The sequence below is a fragment of the Phyllobates terribilis genome, unplaced genomic scaffold (assembly GCF_046119375.1).
Source record: "Phyllobates terribilis strain yellow unplaced genomic scaffold, ASM4611937v1 Scaffold_3__8_contigs__length_932513732, whole genome shotgun sequence".
NCBI lineage: Eukaryota > Metazoa > Chordata > Amphibia > Anura > Dendrobatidae > Phyllobates > Phyllobates terribilis.
Window position 1 is genome coordinate 192103664 of NW_027362763.1, and position 20314 is coordinate 192123977.

The 20314-nt window shown below is 42.0% G+C and overlaps 1 protein-coding gene across 1 annotated transcript in view; it reads left to right on the forward strand.

Moving 5' to 3' along the window:
- The window catches only part of PID1 (phosphotyrosine interaction domain containing 1), an 81662-nt gene extending 62480 nt beyond the window's left edge, over positions 1 to 19182 (forward strand). The window contains exon 3 of the mRNA XM_073674413.1: positions 16309 to 19182. Coding sequence (XP_073530514.1) covers positions 16309 to 16785 — 477 coding nt within the window. The 3' untranslated portion in view covers positions 16786 to 19182. The remainder of the gene's footprint in view (positions 1 to 16308) is intronic.
- The last annotated feature ends 1132 nt before the right edge of the window (positions 19183 to 20314 follow it).

Below are 20314 nucleotides of genomic sequence, written 5' to 3' on the forward strand. Positions count from 1 at the left end.
TTCATCCACTCAAGTGAAGCACACTCTCCAGGAAGTAGGTGTTTCTGTATCTAAATCTACCATAAAGAGAAGACTTCATAAGAGAAAATACAAAGGGTCCATCACAAGGTGCAAACCATTAATCTGCCTTAAAAAGAGAGAGGCCAGATAACACTTTGCCAAAAACATCTAAAGAAACCAACCCAGGTCTGGAAAAGCATTCTATGTACACCTGAAACTAAGATCAACCTGTACCAGAATGATTCAAAGAAGAAAGTATGGAGAAGGCTTTGAACGGCTCATGATCCAAAGCACACCACATCCTCTGTAAAACATGGTGGAGGCAGTGTGATGGCGCGGGCATGCATGGCTTCCAATGGCACTGGGTCACTAGTGTCTATTGATGATGTGACTGAAGACAGAAGCAGCCGGATGATTTCTCAAGTGTACAGGGCGATACTTTCTTCTCATATTCAACCAAATGCAGCAAGGTTGATTGGCCTTCGCTTCACAGTACAGATGGACAGTGACCCTAAACACACTGCGAATGCAACCCAGGAGTTTAAGGCAAAGAAGTGAAAGATTCTGCAATGGCAGAATCATCACCAGATCTCAACCCCATCGAGCAGCATTTCACAAGCTTAAGACAAAGCTTACTGCAGAAAGACCCACAAACAAGCAACAACTGAAGTCAGCTGCAGTAAAGGCGGCAAAGCGTCACAAAGGAGGAAACCCAGCGTTCGGTGACGTCCATGGCTTCCAGACGTCAGGTAGTCATTACCATAAATAAAATGTTCATTTTTAATACATTGGACAAATTAACTTTGCCAGCAAAAGATTCTCTACAATTACTTTTAAGCCCCTGAAATGAAGAGGATTTGTAGAAATATGGCTGCAATTCCTAAATTTTTCACAGGAAATTTTTGTTCAACCCTTTTAATTAAACCTGAAAATCTACCCGTCAATTGCATTTGTTTCATTTTAAATCCAAAAGGGTGGCATTCAGAGCCCAAATCACCAAGATTCGGTCACTGTCCAAATATTTCTGGACCTAACTCTAAGTCTATGGAACGAGGCCCTATAGATTTACATTGTAAAGCCTCCTTCACATATCCGTAGAAAACACGTACGTGAAAAACTATACCGGTGTCATCAATGTTTTACATTAGTGGAATCCATGTGTTCAGTTTTACCATCAATGTGTCATCAGTGTTTTTCCGATATGGATAAAGAGATAATTAAATAACAAAGCTTCTCCTATACTTTGTAATGTTAAACAGATACAGCACACTGATGCCATACGTGTGGTTAATGTGTTTTCACTTACCCATAGACTTGTATTGGCCCTTGTCATCCGTGCTGCCGGAGAAAACTGACATGTCTTGTGGTTTTCACAGGCACCCGGTCCATGTAAAAACACCGACATGCGAGCAGCCACATGGGTTGTAATGGGTGTCATAGAAAATACTAAGATTCCTAAAGCCACTAGTGAGGGGGCATTCCCACCCCTCCCCCCTCCTCTCGCACACAGAATGTCAGCTCTCTTCCCTACTGGAAATTCTAAGTCTCTTTGAAATAGAATTGCAGAGTGGACATAGGGAAGTGACAAATCTAATTAAAATTCCGTTTGAACCCCAGACTCCCGGCAGTGCCCAGGTGACTGAATGAGGATGTCTTTTGTGAAAGACTGAGATTTATAGATTTGACAGGTAATTAAACAGGAAAGGCCTCTTTAAGTTTTGAAAGGAGGGTAAGCGAATATCTAACACCTGTTAGAGATAGCTATTCCTCTAGGATGCAATTCCTTTCATCAAAACATCTTTGGCAGACGTTGAGGCGTAGGTGGAAAATTATGAATATCGGGGATTGTATAGATGTATTGGATATTGATGGGACATACATTTTCAGCTTCAGGGATAATCGGGGAAGAATATGCATTTTTTCTCATAACTAGAACACCTGCCTTTAAGCCCCAAATCAATAGTATGCAGATAACTGACAATAGCCATGCCATGGTCACTATATATGGAAAGGTAAAATCCCCATAAAAATATATGGTGGCGATCTCAAACTTCTGTGATCGTCAGGAGTGAAGATATCTCATAAGTTGGGAATTTCATAAAATCCTGAAGGGCTGAGAACATCCCACCACGCGACCCATGTGAGGTCATCAAGGAGGGTGTAACGTAGATCATAATTTGCCTTGACCTTTTATCAGTACCTGTGTTCTGGTAGAGAGAGACACATTGGTATATGCATGAATCCTATTCACAGTATGTCTCCAATCGAAGCGGTCTCCTTCGCTAGCTGAATGATCTCTGTGATCAGCGTAGTAAGTTCTTCTGTTAATCCTGTTTTATTTTATGTAATTGTATATGCTGTATTGTTTTGTCCCCTTTGTAAAATCTTTTGTATATTTTTTTTTATAAACACTGTATATTGTTCTGGAGTAAATATAAAATGTAATAGTTCTGTTCCTTTTGTTCTGCAAACCGCGCCCCCGAAGCCATACGCTACCAGAAATCAGGCGTCCAGTCAGCCTAGATAAAAAATGACTGGTGGTGACAGCGAGTAGTCTTGGATTAACGTGGAGTTAGCAGTTACCGTACTGAGGGTATATAGACATATTCCATGCATTGGAATCAGAGGTGTTTATACAATACGCTCACTGTTAGTTTCTCAATAACAGGCCTTAGTGGAAACAGCCTGTGGCCTCCTCCGTTAATCGATGGTCAATCGAGAAATTGCATGGGTGATTGGGGGCAGCAAAGAGAGGTTTGAGACAAAAGGATCACAGCGGGTGTATCTGCGCGACCTCCTGGGCTGTGATTCCTTGACAATGAGTACGTGTGGTATCCGTGAAAAAAAAACAAAAGAAACTATTCCACGCGTACTGTAAACACGGACGTGTGAAGGAGGCCTAAAAGAGACTTAAGAGACTTCCGGCTCATTCTTTGCTCTCCCCTCTCCTTCGAACAAATCAGATATCCGACAACATCTGCAACGAGTTTATGTTCTCCCCGTGTTTGCGTGGCTTTCCTCCGGGTTCTCCGGTTTCCTCCCACACTCCAAAGACATACTGATAGGGAATGTAGATTGTGAGCCCCAATGGGGACAGTGCCCATAATGTCTGTAAAGTGTTGTGGAATTAACAGCGCTATATAAGTGATTAAAATAAATAAATAAATATCCAGCGGAAGTGAGAAAGCAGCTGCAATTTTCACTTCCTCCAGATTTCAATTATGTCCAAAGACTGGCAGAGTTAAATCAGCGCTGATAGGTCCCAGGGCTTACATGACATACTAATGTCATGCGAGCCCCGGGAGAACCAGTGCGAACACTGCTAGATTGGCGCCAGAGGGGAGTATAGGTGTTATTATTTTACTGGGGCTGAAACATGGAGATAGTGAAGAGGTGTTCGAGTAATGTGGTGTTTTTATTTACTAATTGTGACTTTTTAAAAACATTTTCACAAAACCACTTCACCAAATGAGTGGAGTAAAACCTGGCACATGATTTATAGATTAGCTACTGTCAGGAGTGTCTTATAACTGAGCAAAATATATCACCTGCTGTGCAGCATTTTCTAAATTTGGCACAAATCCCATCAGTGGAAAAAGAAATGTCCTCCAAAAAGTGGTTTAAAGGAAACGCAAATGATGCATTCCCACTCATGGTAATCTGGGGACATGTAAACCGGCCGATAAAGGGACAAATCTGGATCCAGATCATGATACGGCTCTCTGCTATATTCAGAGGACATACTAATGCCTCAAATGTTATAAAAGAGAGATGTTTATGGAGGAAAAAAATGATTTATACAGTAGATAAACCTCAGTTTTTCTATTTTGTTTGGGCAGATGCCCGTGGTAAGAAAGGGAGACTTTGGGTACTTCAGTTGTTTTCGCTGCCTGTTATGTGAGTGGCTGAGAGTAGACACTCCTGCGGACTGTGTCCGCCTTCCAACAAGGAATTCATCTGCGTTCCTGGCATTGTTCCTGTCCAGATCGTTCCAAAAAAAATCAGTGAATCAGTGAGGGGATGCTGATAATGGAAAACGCATGGACTCTCTGCAGATGGAGGTAATCTCGTTGGTCATTTACAGCGTGACTTATTGACGCCTCCAACCACAAGCCTCTATTAGCTGCATATGCTGATGACATTACCGACACTTGCATTACAGGGGGTACCTGGCCATAACCTGCTGATCTGTTTTACAAATTAACAAAAGTTACTGTGAATTCCTTCTTTGGAAAACAATCTGTGGCGCGAATCAACAAATCTGGCTGCTTTAGTTAGACGGATGTATAAAAAAAAAAAAATTTCAAGCTACGCATGAAAATTGGGGCAAAATTTTAACATAGAAGTTTGGCTGCTAGGGGCCAGTTGCGAAGTTTAATGGTATATACTGAGCGTGAAAAATCTGCAGCAACCGATAAACTCTTCAAATTTCATGGCTGATCTGCTGTCCAGTTCAATCCACAGAATAAATTGACTGCCGATTTCACATCCTCAGAACCGGCCAGTTTCCATTGCAGATTTTCTTCACAACGTGTAGATGATATTTTGCAAAATCTGAAGTGGAAATTGACCGCCGTATGTCAATTTAGGCTCTGTTTTTCACTGCTGCTACTTTTAATATGTAAGATTTTCCATCTGGAACCTCCTGCTTATCCAACTCCTGTACCATACCTTTAGGGTATGTGCCCGAAATGAGTTTTTTTGATGAATTTTTGACGCTGTGTATTTTTACTGCAAATTTGCAACATCAAAAGCTCATCATGAGACTGTTGCCTTCCTGCACCAGTTAGCTAAGGTTATTTGCACTTTTTCATTGCATTTTTATTGCGTTTTTTTTTCTGCTACAGGTTTTCGTGTCTTCTTGGTATTTTCAGGTTTTAAATAAAGCTGCTTTGTTTTGCTTACTACCTCTTGCTTAGCTTTGATAAAACTTTATGCATGAAGTCCCTTCCAGATTTCATGCGTTTTTTACCTTCAGATTTTCCTCCTCTCATTCAAGTCTATGGGGAAAATCTGCAAATAAAATGAATATTAACACGAGAAATTTCCATGTTGTGGATCTTAAAATCACACTGCAGATCAGTTTACGCAGCGTAAAAAAAAAGAAAAAAAAAAAAGAAAGCACAGTGGGTATGAGACTTTTATAAATCCCATCCACATTGCTGGAATTGTAAGGTGCTGAGTTTTTTGTTCAACAAAAATATGCAACATCAAAAACAAATACTCATCATGGGAACTCGGCCTTTAGGGTTCGCTGACACGAGTTCCCACGAGTATAACTTAGACCAGTGCAATCCGATAAAAAATCAGATTGCATTCAGAACAATGTTGTTCAATGAGTCAGGGCAGATCAGCTTTTTTCTCTGCTGTATTCTGACTGCAGACTTGGAACTTAAAGGGGTTGTACGGCCTTAGGTTACAAGTGCTACTTTTATCCAAGGGAAAATTCATATCTTGCATATTTAGATGTTGATTTTTTCACAGTGTAAATGCAGCATAATCTGAGGCAAAATCCACGTGTCACATGCGGATTTTGCTGTGGATTTGGTTCGGATTGTTGCCATTAATTTGCAAAGGGTAAAATACACACTGAATCTGAACAAGGAATTGACATTTTGCTGATTTTAGTTCGCAGCACAGATCAATTTCCGCTCATAAATTTTAAGAAACGTGTAGATGAGATTTTTTGCAGTCTCATTCACTTGGGACTCTGGATTTTCCGCATGCAGATCTGCATACAAAATCCACACCAAACAGTTGTTCTGGCATAAGGAATCTAAGGTGACGGGGGAATGGCTGCAGATTTAGATTCACAACCCGCCGTGGCGGTGAGCGGTTTTTCAGCCGCACTGGAGTTTAGCTGGGTCCTATTTATTTTCTTGGCGATAAGCTGCAGCTGGCAGCAGTTCAAAGCTGTATACTTCTTACATACATTCTGATTTCATCTGCTGGAAGGAATAGGAATCCATTTGATAACTTAATTTGCTTTACTTCTTTAGGGAATAACCATTTGTTGACTGCTAGAATAAATGTGCTGTCAGTATTGGGGTTAATACTGTGATTGTGCAGCACAGCTTGGGTTAATATCAAGGGGCAATTGAGTACGTCTGATTTTGGAATGTGGGGCTGGATCCAATATTTAGGCTCCACAGGAGCTCCCACCAGATGTTTGGGGTTTCTGACATGTACAGCGCTGTGGCTATAGCTCGGCAGAACAGGTTTTAACTATTACTCTTCCAACCTCCATATAATATTTAGAGTATCTCCAGTTAGGTGGCCTGCAGGATTAATAAAGGCTGTTTGTCCCCAGACTTGTATTTATTAATGAGGGAAAGAGATGAGTGGCGGAAACTGACCTAACGTCTGAGTTTTACTGGTACAAAAATGCTTCACATCAACAGACTGTTACAGAATGCAGCCAGATCCTTCACCTTCTGGAGGTGTGTGTGCATCCATCAGCGTTGACCTTTCCACATGCATTGGACATACTAGATTTGGATACAAAGATTTGCTTAAATTCTGTAAATCAATACCTAATACACTGCTATAGGGATAGTCCACAGTTCCACCACATGGCCTCATTTAAAGGGACACCAAACCTATAAGTTGACAACTTAATAATAATAATAATGCAGTTCATAATAAAGCTAGACTAAGGTTTGGGGGACTCTCAGAGCTGAAAATATGCATGATAACCTGTTGATAATGGACTTTTTTCCTCCAAGACTTTGTGTAACTTCAATTTGAGGTCATTGGTTCTCTTGTTTAGCCATGAGCTCTATTTTCTCAACTCCACAATATGGCAGACCTATAGTTTAGTGATCTGTTGAAGGGGTTGTACTAAGCGTATAGGTATAGGATAGGGAATAGTGTTGAGCCACCCCCGTAGTGTTCGGGTTCGGTTCGGTTCGTCGAACACCGGGATGTTCGAGGAACTGTTTGTCGAACACCTTAGAACACCGTCGAACACCGTTAAAACCAATGGCAGGCAAACAAAAACACATAGAAACACATAGAAAACACCTTCAAAGGTGTCCAAAAGCTGACAAACTGCTCAGAAGACGCTTTCTTTAAAAAAGCCGGCCGGCAATTCAGCAGCGGCATACACCGGTACCCGACAATTTAGACAAGAAGGAATAGAGCTTCACACATAGATTAGATAGATAGAAACATGTCAGTCACATATATATGAAGTACAGTGACAGTGTTGCTTACTGTACTTGCCATTTAGTGTAAAGGATTTATTAAAAAAAAATAATAGTGTTTTCATGCACCGTCTCTTTAAAAAAGCCGGCCGGCAATTCAGCATCTGTACCCGACAATTTATAACAGACAGAATAGAGCTTCACACATAGATTAGATAGATAGAAACATGTCAGTCACATATATATGAAGTACAGTGATAGTGTTGGTTACTGTACTTGTCATTTAGTATTAAAATAAAGGATTTATTATTAAAAAAAATTGGCTTGGGGTTCCCCTTAATTTTAGTCTCTAGCGGAGGTTAAGCAGACAGCTGGGGCAGATGTTTGAAGCCTGGGAAGGGGGTAATACCCTCGGAGCTTCCCAGGCTACTAATATGAGCCCCCAGCTGAATACATAGCCTTTACTAGCTATTAAAATGGGGGACCCCCCCCAAAAAAATGACGTGGGGTCCCCCCTAATTTAATAGCTAGCAAAGGCTAGGCAGACAGCTGGGGGCTGATATTAATAGCCCAGGAAGGGAGCCATGAATATTGGCCCCCTCCCAGGCTAGAAACACCAGCCGTCAGCCGCCCCAGAAATGGCGCATTCATAGGATGCGCCAATTCTGGCACTTAGCCTCGCTCTTCCACGCTGCCCTGGTGCGGTGCAGGGGGTAATAGGGCTGGGGTTGATGTCAGCTTATAATGCCAGCTGACATCAAGCCCAGGTTAGTAATGGAGAGGCGTCTATAAGACACCCCCATTACTAACCCCATAGTCAAAGTTAAAAGAAAACACAAACACCCAGAATAAAGTCCTTTAATTGAAATAAAGACACAATCCTTTATTGTTCTAAATTAAACCATACTTACCATCACGCCCATTCCAGCTGAAGCCAACGGTCTCCTGCAATAAAAGAAAAATAATAAAGCAACATCATCCTTACCTTTCCATGGTTCCCACGACTGCTTCAGCTCTGCTACATCGAGATGACAGGCTGGACCGCAGCAGAACGCCGCCATCCAGCCTGTCATCCCGCAGACACTGAGAAGAGCAGCTAGTAAAGGCTATGTATTCAGCTGGGGGCTCATATTAGTAGCCTGGGAAGCTCCGTGGGTATTACCCCCTTCCCAGGCTTCAAACATCTGCCCCAGCCGTCTGCTTAACCTCCGCTAGAGCCTAAAATTAAGGGGAACCCCACGCCAATTTTTTTTAATAATAAATCCTTTATTTTAATACTAAATGACAAGTACAGTAACCAACACTATCACTGTACTTCATATATATGTGACTGACATGTTTCTATCTATCTAATCTATGTGTGAAGCTCTATTCTGTCTGTTATAAATTGTCGGGTACAGATGCTGAATTGCCGGCCGGCTTTCTTAAAGAGACGGTGCATGAAAACACTATTATTTTTTTTGATAAATCCTTTACACTAAATGACAAGTACAGTAATCAACACTATCACTGTACTTCATATATATGTGACTGACATGTTTCTATCTAATCTATGTGTGATTCTCTATTCCTTCTATTCTAAATTGTCGGGTACCGCTGCTGAATTGTCGGCCGGCTTTTTTAAAGAGATGGTGCATGAAAACACTATTATTTTTTTTGATAAATCCTTTACGCTAAATGACAAGTACAGTAAGCAGCACTTTCACTGTACTTCGTATATATGTGACTGACATGTTTCTATCTATCTAATCTATGTGTGAAGCTCTATTCTTTCGGTTCTAAATTGTCGGGTACCGGTGTATGCCGCTGCTCAATTGCCGGCTTTTCGTGTTTCACTGTGAGCACAGTTCCCATCGATTTGGGCAATCACTGTAATGCCACAACCACCATGGCTGTGGCATTACAGTGAGTGGCAGACAATCCCTGCATGATTGGTGCTCTAAATAGTACCAGACATGCAGGACACGCTTTTGGTGCACGAACAGTTATCGAACATAACCTCGAACAGCCGAATTTTTTGCAAATCGTTCGGGTTCGTCGAACAACTCGAACACCGCCCAAAACAGCTCGAATTTGAGATTGGCGAACAGTTCTAGTCGAACACCGCTCATCTCTAATAGGGAATAACTTATTGGTCGTTGGGAGGTCCGACTCCTGTGATCCCCACGGATTCCTAGATTGGGGATCTGTGGAGTCGCGTCTGAATGGAGTGGAGGTCGAGCATGGGCATGTCTGCTTCTTTCATTCTCTATGCGACTACTTGAGGTAGCCAAGTACTGAGCTCTGCAATTTCCAGAAGTTCCACAGAAAATGGATGGAGTGGAAGTGCGCATGCTCAATCCCCATTTCATTCAGAAGGAGCTTTATAGGGCCCCATTCTCGGGATCAGTTGGGTCAGACTTCCCGAGATCAACACATTTATCCTTGGTGGCAAGTAAATAAACGTAACCTTATCGATAGGATGGGGAACCATTTATTGATCACTGAAAGTCTCACCGAACTGACTCCAAGAACAGAACTCTACAAGGCTCCATTAATTCATTAAGACTACTGGAGATGGCCAAGTACTACGTTTTGCAAATTCAGGAAATCGCGTAGAGAAAGATTGGAGCGGAAATGCACATACTCGACTCCATTTCATTCTGGCAGAGCCACATTCTCGGGATCGGGTGGATCAAACTTCCAGTGATTAATAAATGATCCCACATCCTGTTGATAATGTATAACTTGGTACAACTTCTTTAAGGGAAAACTGTCATGTTCATTTTGCTTTTTGTATTTCTCAGTGGTGTCCAACACCCCTTCACTATAGATCCCGGCCTTTATCATCTCTGGACAGCGTTTCTGACAAGAATTTCCTCTAACTTGGACAGGTTCCAGTCACGAGCAAGCTCGGCTCCAATATGCTGCTTCTCTGGTGTCAATGGGGTGTTCTCACAAGGAGATGCTGCTGAATTCCCTTCCAGCACGTTCTCTCCTGTTCAGGACATATTCCAGACTACCCCCAAGATGGCCGCTCCACTTCTTCCTGTCACGTATTTTTTTTTTAACTGTTAATGGGAAATCCCCTGAGCACATTAACTAAGCCAATGCCACACTGGAGCTAGACCAATCACCAACTCTTTTGATTGTTGGGCAGATTTCACCGTTCCTACCCTGTAACAGCATGCACTGAACTCCCTATAATCAACACATCAACTGCCTATTCTCCTTATATAATCATGCAATAAAACGCACCTTAAATCGTTCACAGAGCCAAAACCTCACATCAAAATATATAATATAATATAATTATACAGTCTTTCAATAAGCACAGTGTTATACTAGTATAGATACAGATTTACACAATTATATCACTCTGGAGAACCGACACACATCTCACAACAGCCTGCTTTAGGCCGGTTTCACACGTTCGTATATTTCCGGTACTGGAGATGTTCGTGTGTGTTTTACGTATTGCATCCACGTGCGGCCCGTGTGCCGCATCAGGATCACATGTACCGGCGCCTGGGAATCAGCTGTAGAGCTGTTCCCAAGTGCCGAGTGCTGAACACTGCACTCATCATGGTTCCCTGCCGGTGCTGTGATCAGCACCAGCAGGGACAATGATGATGGTAGTATCATTCCGCTTCCGCAGTGTACCTGTGTAAAAATAAGAATAAAATAATAAAATCCATATACTCACCTGTCTGGAGATGTCCCCCGCTATAATCCATGCGACCGCTCACGCCGAGGAGTCGGGGAGAATGAAGTGGCGTCAGCATGAATTACAGTGGGGACATCTCCGGACTCTTGAGTATATGGATTTTATTATTTTATTCTTATTTTTACACAGGGACTGTATGGGACCAGACTACCACTACCCTCATCATTGTCCCTGCTGGTGCTGATCACAGCGCCGGCAGGGAATCATGATGAGGGCAGTGTTCAGCATCAGCGCTTGGGAACAGCGCTACATGTACACTGATTCCCAGGCGCCGGTACATGTCACACGTATAACACACGGATGTACGGTACGTTTTGCGGACCATGCATCCTTAAAAAAAAGACATGTCAGCGTGTGGAGCACACAGGCACATGGTCCGTGGAAACACACTGACATGTATGCAGTCCCATAGATTTTAATGGGTCTGCGTGTGTCAGTGTCTCCGGTACTTGTGGAAACTGTCGTAGCGGAAATACTGACTTGTGAAAGAGCCCTTAGTGTTAGAGTTGTGATAAATGAGACCCTTTGTATAGACTTTAGCTGTTCCCACTAAACATGTAAAACGAAGAAAACCTGACCGAACGCATGACACATGCAGCTTTTTCACTGAGACTTTAGGTAACATGGCAACTTGTCCCAAGTTTGCAGCTCAGTCCTAGGCACCAGTCCATAGAAGAGATGTCCTGGAGTTAGAAAAAGTCCAAAGAGCCACAAAACTGATAAGAGTAAAATGGAAGCTGGCACGTTAGGCAGGCTGCACTACGGGAATGTAGAGCCTTGGGATCCCAAAACTGTTGTTATTAATACCAACACGTTTTCTGCGCCTTTCTCAGAGTATAAAAACCAGGTGTCAAAAAACTGATGAGACATGCGGGATCTTAGAACTGAAGGAAGATTAACAGAAGTACATTTGTTTAGTCTTGAGATAAGACCTATTTTAGGGTAGATTTTCATATGGCGCAAGTTCAGTTCACATAAATGTGACATTTGTAGAAATAAAATGTGCCTCATGTGAATTCCCACTGAGGCTAAGTTCACATGAGCATATAAAAAAAAATCATCTGAATTTCATCCCGAAAACTGTTTTCATCCATATTGCCCTCCATGTGCTATCCATGTGACATCCTGATTAAAACATCAGCCGTATAAAATGTATATGACCAAATACAGTCTCCTAAGTTAATAAAGGCAATGTATCTGTAAAAATTGGTTCCAATACAGTTGACCCGTATGGGATCCAAATTTTTTTTCCACACCCATAGACTTGAATAAGCGTGTCTCATCCGACATACAGAAGAGAATACTGCATGCTGCAATCTTTTTCATGTGCAGATTTGGTCTATGGAAAAAAAAAAATAAATTCATTCCTATTGAATAACATTGGTCCTACTGCTGTCCGCGTGAGTTTTCATGGACAGCACTCCGACTGCAAATACGATGGTGTAAACTAAGCCTTAGAGTAGGGTCACACAACCGATTTCTCCACATGTTGTACATTTTTAACAGACAAAAAAAAAAAAATGGACGGCACACGGGTGGTAAAAATAGACACATGGTTAAAAACCGAACAGGCACATAGGTGTGAATGAGGCCTAAATCTGTGGTGTAGTCCTGTCAGAAGAAGGTCATAGTTGTAATATATGATGGCTTAGAAAAAACTTGTATGATTTCTTAGAACAGAATACCATGATTGCTGATGTAAAAATGGCCACGCGTTTCAGTTTGTTGGAGACTGGTCCACTGCGGTCTTCCATGTTGTCTGTTTGGGAGGTTTCTCCACATCGTTGCTATTCTGCTAACAGGAGGAACTCCGAGGAATGTAAATTGTGGTTACAATGCGGCCTGCCAGGCCTGTCTGCTGTGCGCTGAATGGGGGCCGGTTTGAGCATTTCTCTCACAGCTGAACGTGTTGTCTGCGCTGGCAGGAGTAAACATATCCCTGTTTTGTCACTGTCGCCGCCGGTGCTGCTGAAAGATCCTCTTGAACAGACGGGGCTTTGTCACACAAGTCTCCATGTCCAGGACATTTCAGAGTCGTCCCTTGCAATTTGTGTTCTTGGCTCCCGTACAGACCACAATGCGAATTAAATACGACATAAATAGTGTATAGGTTGTAAAAAGGGGATATGCGATTGGAAAATTGGCAGGAAATCCCTACCCTACTTTTCCAAGAGCTTTGGGGGACTATTGTAATTTATACTCAGATACTCTCCTTAGGTGATTTATGGTAAGCTTGGTCATGATTTCAGTTTACTGTACTGCTTACTGTCTTGATCACATCGCTTTTTTTTGTTGTACGACTTACTCATATAACAGTGCCATAGTGCTGCAGTGACAAGTGGTGGCAATAAGCATTTTTTTTTTTTTATTATTTTTCTTGGCCTGTGTTAGACTGGTACTAAATGTGTTACAAAAATGTATAAAAGTATGTAGCTAGACTAAGTTATAATAGACTGTCACTAGATTTTTGCTACCCCATCAGAGAGGTACGTGAGAGCAGCATGATGTAGGGACAGAGACCCTGATTCCAGTGATGTGTCACTTACTGGGCTGCTTGATGCAGTTTTGATTTTAAACTGTTTCATCTGCTGCAGATCTAGCAGTTCTCTGAATGCTGAGCTGTGTATAACCCCGCCCACACCACGGATTGGCTGCTATCTGTTTACACTGTGCATAAGCTTTACTTAAAAAGCCATCCCTGGACCAGAACTGCACTGCTAACTGCGGACCGGTTTCTAATCTCCCATTCATCTCTAAACTCCTGGAACACTTGGTCCATTCCCATCTAATCCACTATCTCTTGGATCACTCTCTTCTTCACCCTTTACAATCTGGTTTCCGCTCTTTACATTCTACTGAAACTGCCCTCACTAAAGTCTCTAACAATCTACTAACAGCTAAATCTAATGGTCACTACTCCCTGCTGATTCTCCTGGATCTCTCTGCAGCATTCGACACTGTGGATCACCAGCTCCTGCTCACTATGCTCCCCTCTATCGGACTCAAGGACACCGTGCTCTCCTGGTTTTCCTCTAACCGCTCCTTCACTGTATCATTTGCCGTCTCGTCTTCCTCTCCTCGTCCCCTTACTATCGGAGTTTCTCAAGGCTCAGTCCTAGGTCCCCTCCTCTTCTCTCTATACACTGCGCATATTGGACAAACAATCAGTAGATTTGGGTTCCATTATCATCTCTATGCTGACGACACCCAATTATACACCTGTTCACCTGACATCACCCCTGCATTATTACAAAATACCAGTGATTGTCTGTCTGCTGCCTCTAACACTATGTCCTCCCTCTATCTGAAACGGAATCTCTCCAAAACTGAACTTCTTGTGTTTCCTACCTCTACTAACTTAACTTAACCTGACATTGAAATGACCTTAGAGGGTTCAACCATAACTACCAAGCCGCACACCTGCTGCCTTGCTGCCTTGGGGTCATATTTGACACAGAAATTTCCTAGATCTGATTACTCACCCGCTCTTGTCACCTGCATCTTAAAAACATCTTCAGAATCCGACCTTTTCTCACCTATGAAACTGCTAAAACTCTTACTGTCGCTCTTATTCACTCTCGTCTGGACTACTGCAACTTTCTGTCCAGCCGCTTCACCGATGCCTCCATCTTGTGCCAGTCATTACACTGGTTGCCCATTCGCTACAAAATACAATATAAACTCATCTCTCTCACCCACAAAGCTCTCCACAGTTCTGCACCGCCTTATATCTCCTCTCTCATCCCTGTCTATCGCCCTACACTTTCCCGCCATTCTGAAACTGATAGAAGACTAACATCCTCCATTATCCGAACCTCCGTCTCCAAGACTTCTCCCGTGCTGCGCCAGTTCTCTGGAATGCACTACCCCAGACGATCTGACTGATTTCTACCCCCCACGTTTTTAAGTGTGCTTTAAAAACACATCTCTTTGAGCAAGCCTGTTGCCTCAACTCACTAACCTAACTTTCCCCTGTTCCCTCCTTCTAAATATTATTAAGAATCTGATCTGCTCCCTGCTATTCATCTGTCTCCACACCCTCCATGCACACAATAACTGCACTTGATAATTGCACTTAAACATACGGACTGATGACCGGATCATGCAGTTTTATATGAAAATCCCTATTTATTATAATTTCTAGACCTGAAATAACAAGCGCTTTTCACCTATTGTGTCCCCCCATTTCCTTGTAGAATGTAAGCTTGCGAGCAGGGACCTCACTCCTAATGTAACTGTTTCAACTGTCTTACCTTGTATTGAATTTATTGTCTGTACATGTCCCCTCTTAATTGTAAAGTGCTGCAGAATATGTTGGTGCTATATAAATGTAGCAGAAAGCTGCCAATCAGTGGTGGGGGTGTGGTTGGACTAACTGGCAGGAGGCCAAGTAGTCCTCTAGTGATAATTTCCTGCTGATAAAACAATGATTTTATAAAAATTGCAGCAAGCAGCTTAGTAGGTGATACATCGCTGGAATCAGGGTCTCTGTCTCTATATCGTGCTGCTCCCAGATTAGGTAGCAAAAACCTGGTAATAGATTCCCTTCAAAAGGTTATTCCCATCTCTACCTTTCATGGTTGAGATAGAAATAACTGCTTCTAGGTCCCTACTATCAGAGACTGGGTTCCAAAACAGATGGTGCCTTAGATGCTTATGTTTGCATTTGCTAGCAATTTGGTCGAGAGTTGCTGCAAGAAAGCAGCAGGAGCTGGAGGAGTGATGAAGCCATGAAAGGCAGAAATGGGAATAAACCTTTAATGAAAACGTCATGAAAATCTCATGGCAGTTGACAGGATACCGCTATCGCCTATGGGTGACGGATCATGTAACGCTATTGAATTGTTAAGCCGAAGCCATTTTAATCTATGGGTGACGGATGCCAATATTTAGCATTCATTACAGACTGTGCAACGTTCACGTCAAGAACTTTTTTCCCACTAACATGGATGAAAAACATAATGTGAATGGGGACTCTGTTTTACCTATGATAAGGCCACTCTAATGGATTTGTTAAGTACTAAAATAATAATAATCTTTTTATTTATATAGCGCCAACATATTCTGCAGCGCTTTACAATTCAGACAATATCGTTCGCCTCACAATCTACGATCCCTATCAGTATGTCTTTGGAGTGTGGGAGGAAAACCATGCAAACACGGGGAGAACATACAAACTCTTTGCAGGTGGTGTCCTTGGTGGGATTTGAACCCAGGACCCCAGCGCTAACCACTTCCCAAATGTGATTTTATTATTGGAATATCATCCTTTACAATCAGGGTATTGCATCACCTCTCAGAATCTAAATCCTCCATAGACTATAAAGATACCATGCATATTACATACAGTATATCAGTATGAGGGTCTATTTGTGCCTGTTGACATTTTTTGTGTAATTTCTGATCTGTTCAAGCCGTCTTCTAGATATTAAAAATACCTGCTTTTGTCTGTTTCAGGTGACGTATCTGGGAAAAATATCTGCAACGGGAGTTCAGTTTTCATCCGGCTGTACAGAGCAACCTGTAATTGAGTTGTGGAAAAAGCACACTTTGGCTCGCGCAGATGTGTTTCCTTCCAATGCCATCCTTGAAATCCGTCCCTTTCAGGTACGACTACACCACCAAGATCTCAAGGGCGAAGCTACTGTGCGTATGGACACCTTCCAGGTGGCAAGGATTGCCTATTGCACAGCAGATCACAATGTAAGCCCCAACATCTTTGCCTGGGTCTACAGGGAAATCAATGACGACCTGACCTTCCAGATGGATTGCCATGCAGTAGAGTGTGAGAGCAAGATAGAAGCCAAAAAGCTGGCACATGCTATGATGGTGGCTTTCAAAAAAACCTTCCAAAGTATGAAAAGTGACGGGCGAATCCACAAAGACGGCTCCTCCGAAGAGACGTCCCAAGGGTTTGAGTCTGACGACGGCTGAACGCCCTTGGTCCTGTTCCCGGATTAGGCATCTACAGTCTGGAGCAGCAGCAGCTGGTGAGAGGTCTGTATTGGGAATGGGACCATGGGACATTAGCTGGGCCGCTTCCTGCAGATTTGTGCAGCATCTTCGGAGCTGCATTCATGAAGTGTGTGTTACAATGCTGCTTTCCCAAAAAATGTGACAACACTCATTCCTTAACCCTCTCCTTTTGGAGTCTAATGGATTTCAAGATTTGAACTATCCTACAACTGTACCAGCTGCCTTGGAAATGTAATGATCACTTGCCATTCTGGATCATATGGATCACTATTTTGGGTGAGCGAAAATGTTGAATACGTCAGTCAGTCAAGTTCCGTTTTTAGGTGTTGGAAAATAAAATGTTGCTTATAAGCATTTCAGAAATATATTTTTATTTACACAGCATATAAATTGTATACAGTATTTTTTTTTTTTTGTATTTTACCATGTTATCGTATTTTTACATACCATATGTGCAACCACTTATCTACCTTATCAAAATAGCGTTGACCCTGGGCCGCCTGTTGGAGTGCATCCTAGGATTCAGGGGATGAGGGGGGTTCATACAGTGGCCAAATATATTTTAGTTTACATTCCAGTCCATTAGCTTCTCATTGTCCAGACATCTTCATGACATGACCCAGGACTCTGTTGTGACCAAGCACTTTACAGATACCATGCTGCACCTCTATGGTACCCTATGGTGTCCTACATAGATAAGTAGGTGGTGACAGATGTACCATTAACATGCTTTACATCTTGCTGCAAAACCTTCAAGTCCTTAATTTTTCCACAACTTTTTGTACAACTTTTACTTCTGACTACTTTTTTATCATTTAATTATATTGTGAAAACTTTTTATTCCCACAAGTCCACCTTCTTTACGTACTACATGACCTAGGGAATCCCATCATTTGGTCTAGAAGCCCTCGACATTGACATCTTCTTTCTTCTGTCCTGTCCCATATTTCAGAAGGTTATAACAGTGGTACAGCTATGTTCATATTCAGATAAATAAGCTTACATGACCGTGACAAAAACATGTAGTGACCATAGAGAGCAGTGCATGTGTGGCACATTATGGCAGAACTTCAGCCAGTAGACCGTATGTCTGGATCCAGTGTGACCCACTAGATATGAAGTCCAACAGGTCAGAACAACATCTGTCTCCGCAATCTCGATTGCACATGTTGGATCATAGTTTGTTTGTTTTTTGTATCAGGCTCCCACGTGAAGGTCTGATGATATCAGATTGTGTAAAGATTCTGTACATAGACATTTTCTGAAGTGATAGCCCTTTAATAGGATGTATGTTAATAGTTTAATTGGTACTTTTTGGATGCACTGTGAATGTGGCATATCCAGTTTGCTGAAACTTCAAATAAATTTTGCATATTTGTCAGAGAAATTTACCCACAAAACAAGCTATTTTATTTGTCAATGTGTCGCTTTTTTTTCATATAAAAATGTATTATTTACAAAATTAAAATACAGACCTATTTACGAGAAAAGTAGAACGCGTCTTTCTTATGTCCGCCTTGGCTATTATTTTTATATAATGTAAAATGATAATTTGTGTAAAGGACGATAGCATTGCTTTTCTCCATTTTTTTTTTTCCAAAGCATTCATCTCCCACTGCATTGCTTCTCAATAACATCAGAAACACAGTGATGAGCAATGTAAGTCAATTGGCTTTTACTGATTTACAATGTAAGTTACTTAGCTTTTATCCCCCTCTACTCCTCCTTGGTCAGGCCTCATCTGGAATACTGTATTCCGTTCTGGCCACTACATTTTAAAAAAGACATAGAAAAACTGGAGCAAGTTCAGAGAAGAGCTACCAGGATGGTGAGCAGACTGTAAACTATGTCCTACGAGGAAAGGTTAAAGGATCTGGGAATGTTTAGCTTGCAAAGAAGAAGGTCAAGAGGAGACTTAATAGCTGTCTACAAATACCTGAAGGGATGTCACAGTGTAGAGGGATCATCCTTATTCTCATTTCACATGGAAACACGAAAAGCAATGGGATGAAACTGAAAGGGAGAAGATACAGATTAGATATTAGGAAAACTTTTTGACAGTGAGAGTGATCACTGAGTAGAACAGGCTGCCATGAGAGGTGGTGAAGTCTCCTTTAATGGAAGTCTTCAAACAGAGGCTGGACAGACATCTGTCTGAGATGGTTTAGTGAATCCTGCATTGAGCAGCGGGTTGGACACGATGTCCCTGGAGGTCCCCTCCAACTTTAACATTCTATGATACTAGTGGCCACAAGGAGAGCAAGATACATTATACGGAAAAAAAGAATTGGGACAGCAACACATTACACCTGCAAGAACTTTTCTAAAATCCCTTTCTAAAACCAAAGAAAATTAAAGGGGCTGTCTGGTCCAAACTGATAAGTCCGCAGTCACTTTGTGTGACTGCAGACTTATGAATCCCAACAGTGCACGCACTGTGCGATGCTGGGATTCAACGGTTTCAGACCCAGGATCGGAGGGTATGTATGAGTTATACATACTTCCGGCCAGTGGGCGTGGCCTCACTCCATACACTTGTAATAAGACGAGGCCGCGCCCCCGACTAGAGACAAGGCTGTCTAGTGGGCGCAGCCTCAATCAATACAAGAATATGGAGAGTGGGGCTGCGCCCACTATATTTGGGCCAGACAACCCCCTTAATACAGAGCTGGTCCCCCCTTTGCAGTTATAAGACTTTGTGTCTACGATGAGTTTTTGATGCGGTGTATTTTCTTACAATTCCAGCAAAGTCAATGAGATTTATAGAAATCTCATGCCCACTGCTTCTTTTATTTATATTTTTTTAACTCCTCACAACGGACCCTCAGTGTGCGTTTCAAAAACACATGTAACTTGCACATGACTGTATGAATAAAACTTTGTCAAAGCCAAATTCCAGGTAGTTTAAAAAACAAAGCAACTTTATTTAAAACATGACACATCAGCAAGACACAAAAACTGTAGTGTCAAAAACGCAATGTAAGTAGCCTACTATACATCTGCAACATCAGAAGTTCACCTAAAGCTCATTGTGGGAACGTGGCTTAGAGGTATGTGCACACGGCATTTTATAGACTATGGCGTACCCACATAGTTTTTGAAGCATAAGACTCTTCAAGACAACAGCGGCTGTGTTTCTCCTGTAGCGTCTTTTTGGACATTTTTGCAGCAGCTATTTTTTTTTTTTTTGTAATGTAGCTATAAACTAGTGGCGGGTTACAATCAAAAGCCACCATGGACTGGTCACTTCTTTTACGGCTTCTGGCTTCGAAAAATGCAAAGCAGCTAAAAGTTACAAAAAATGAAACCTATGCACAGCAAGTTGTTGTGACATAGCTGTGCATTATTTTGAAAATTTTGCACTTTTTCAATCATCTTCTAGGCAGAATCCACCTGAAAAAAATCTCGTCTGCACATAGCCTCTGTGGGAAGTTTTGCCCATTCACCCAAAAGATTTGTGAGGTCAGACACTGATGTTGGATGAGAG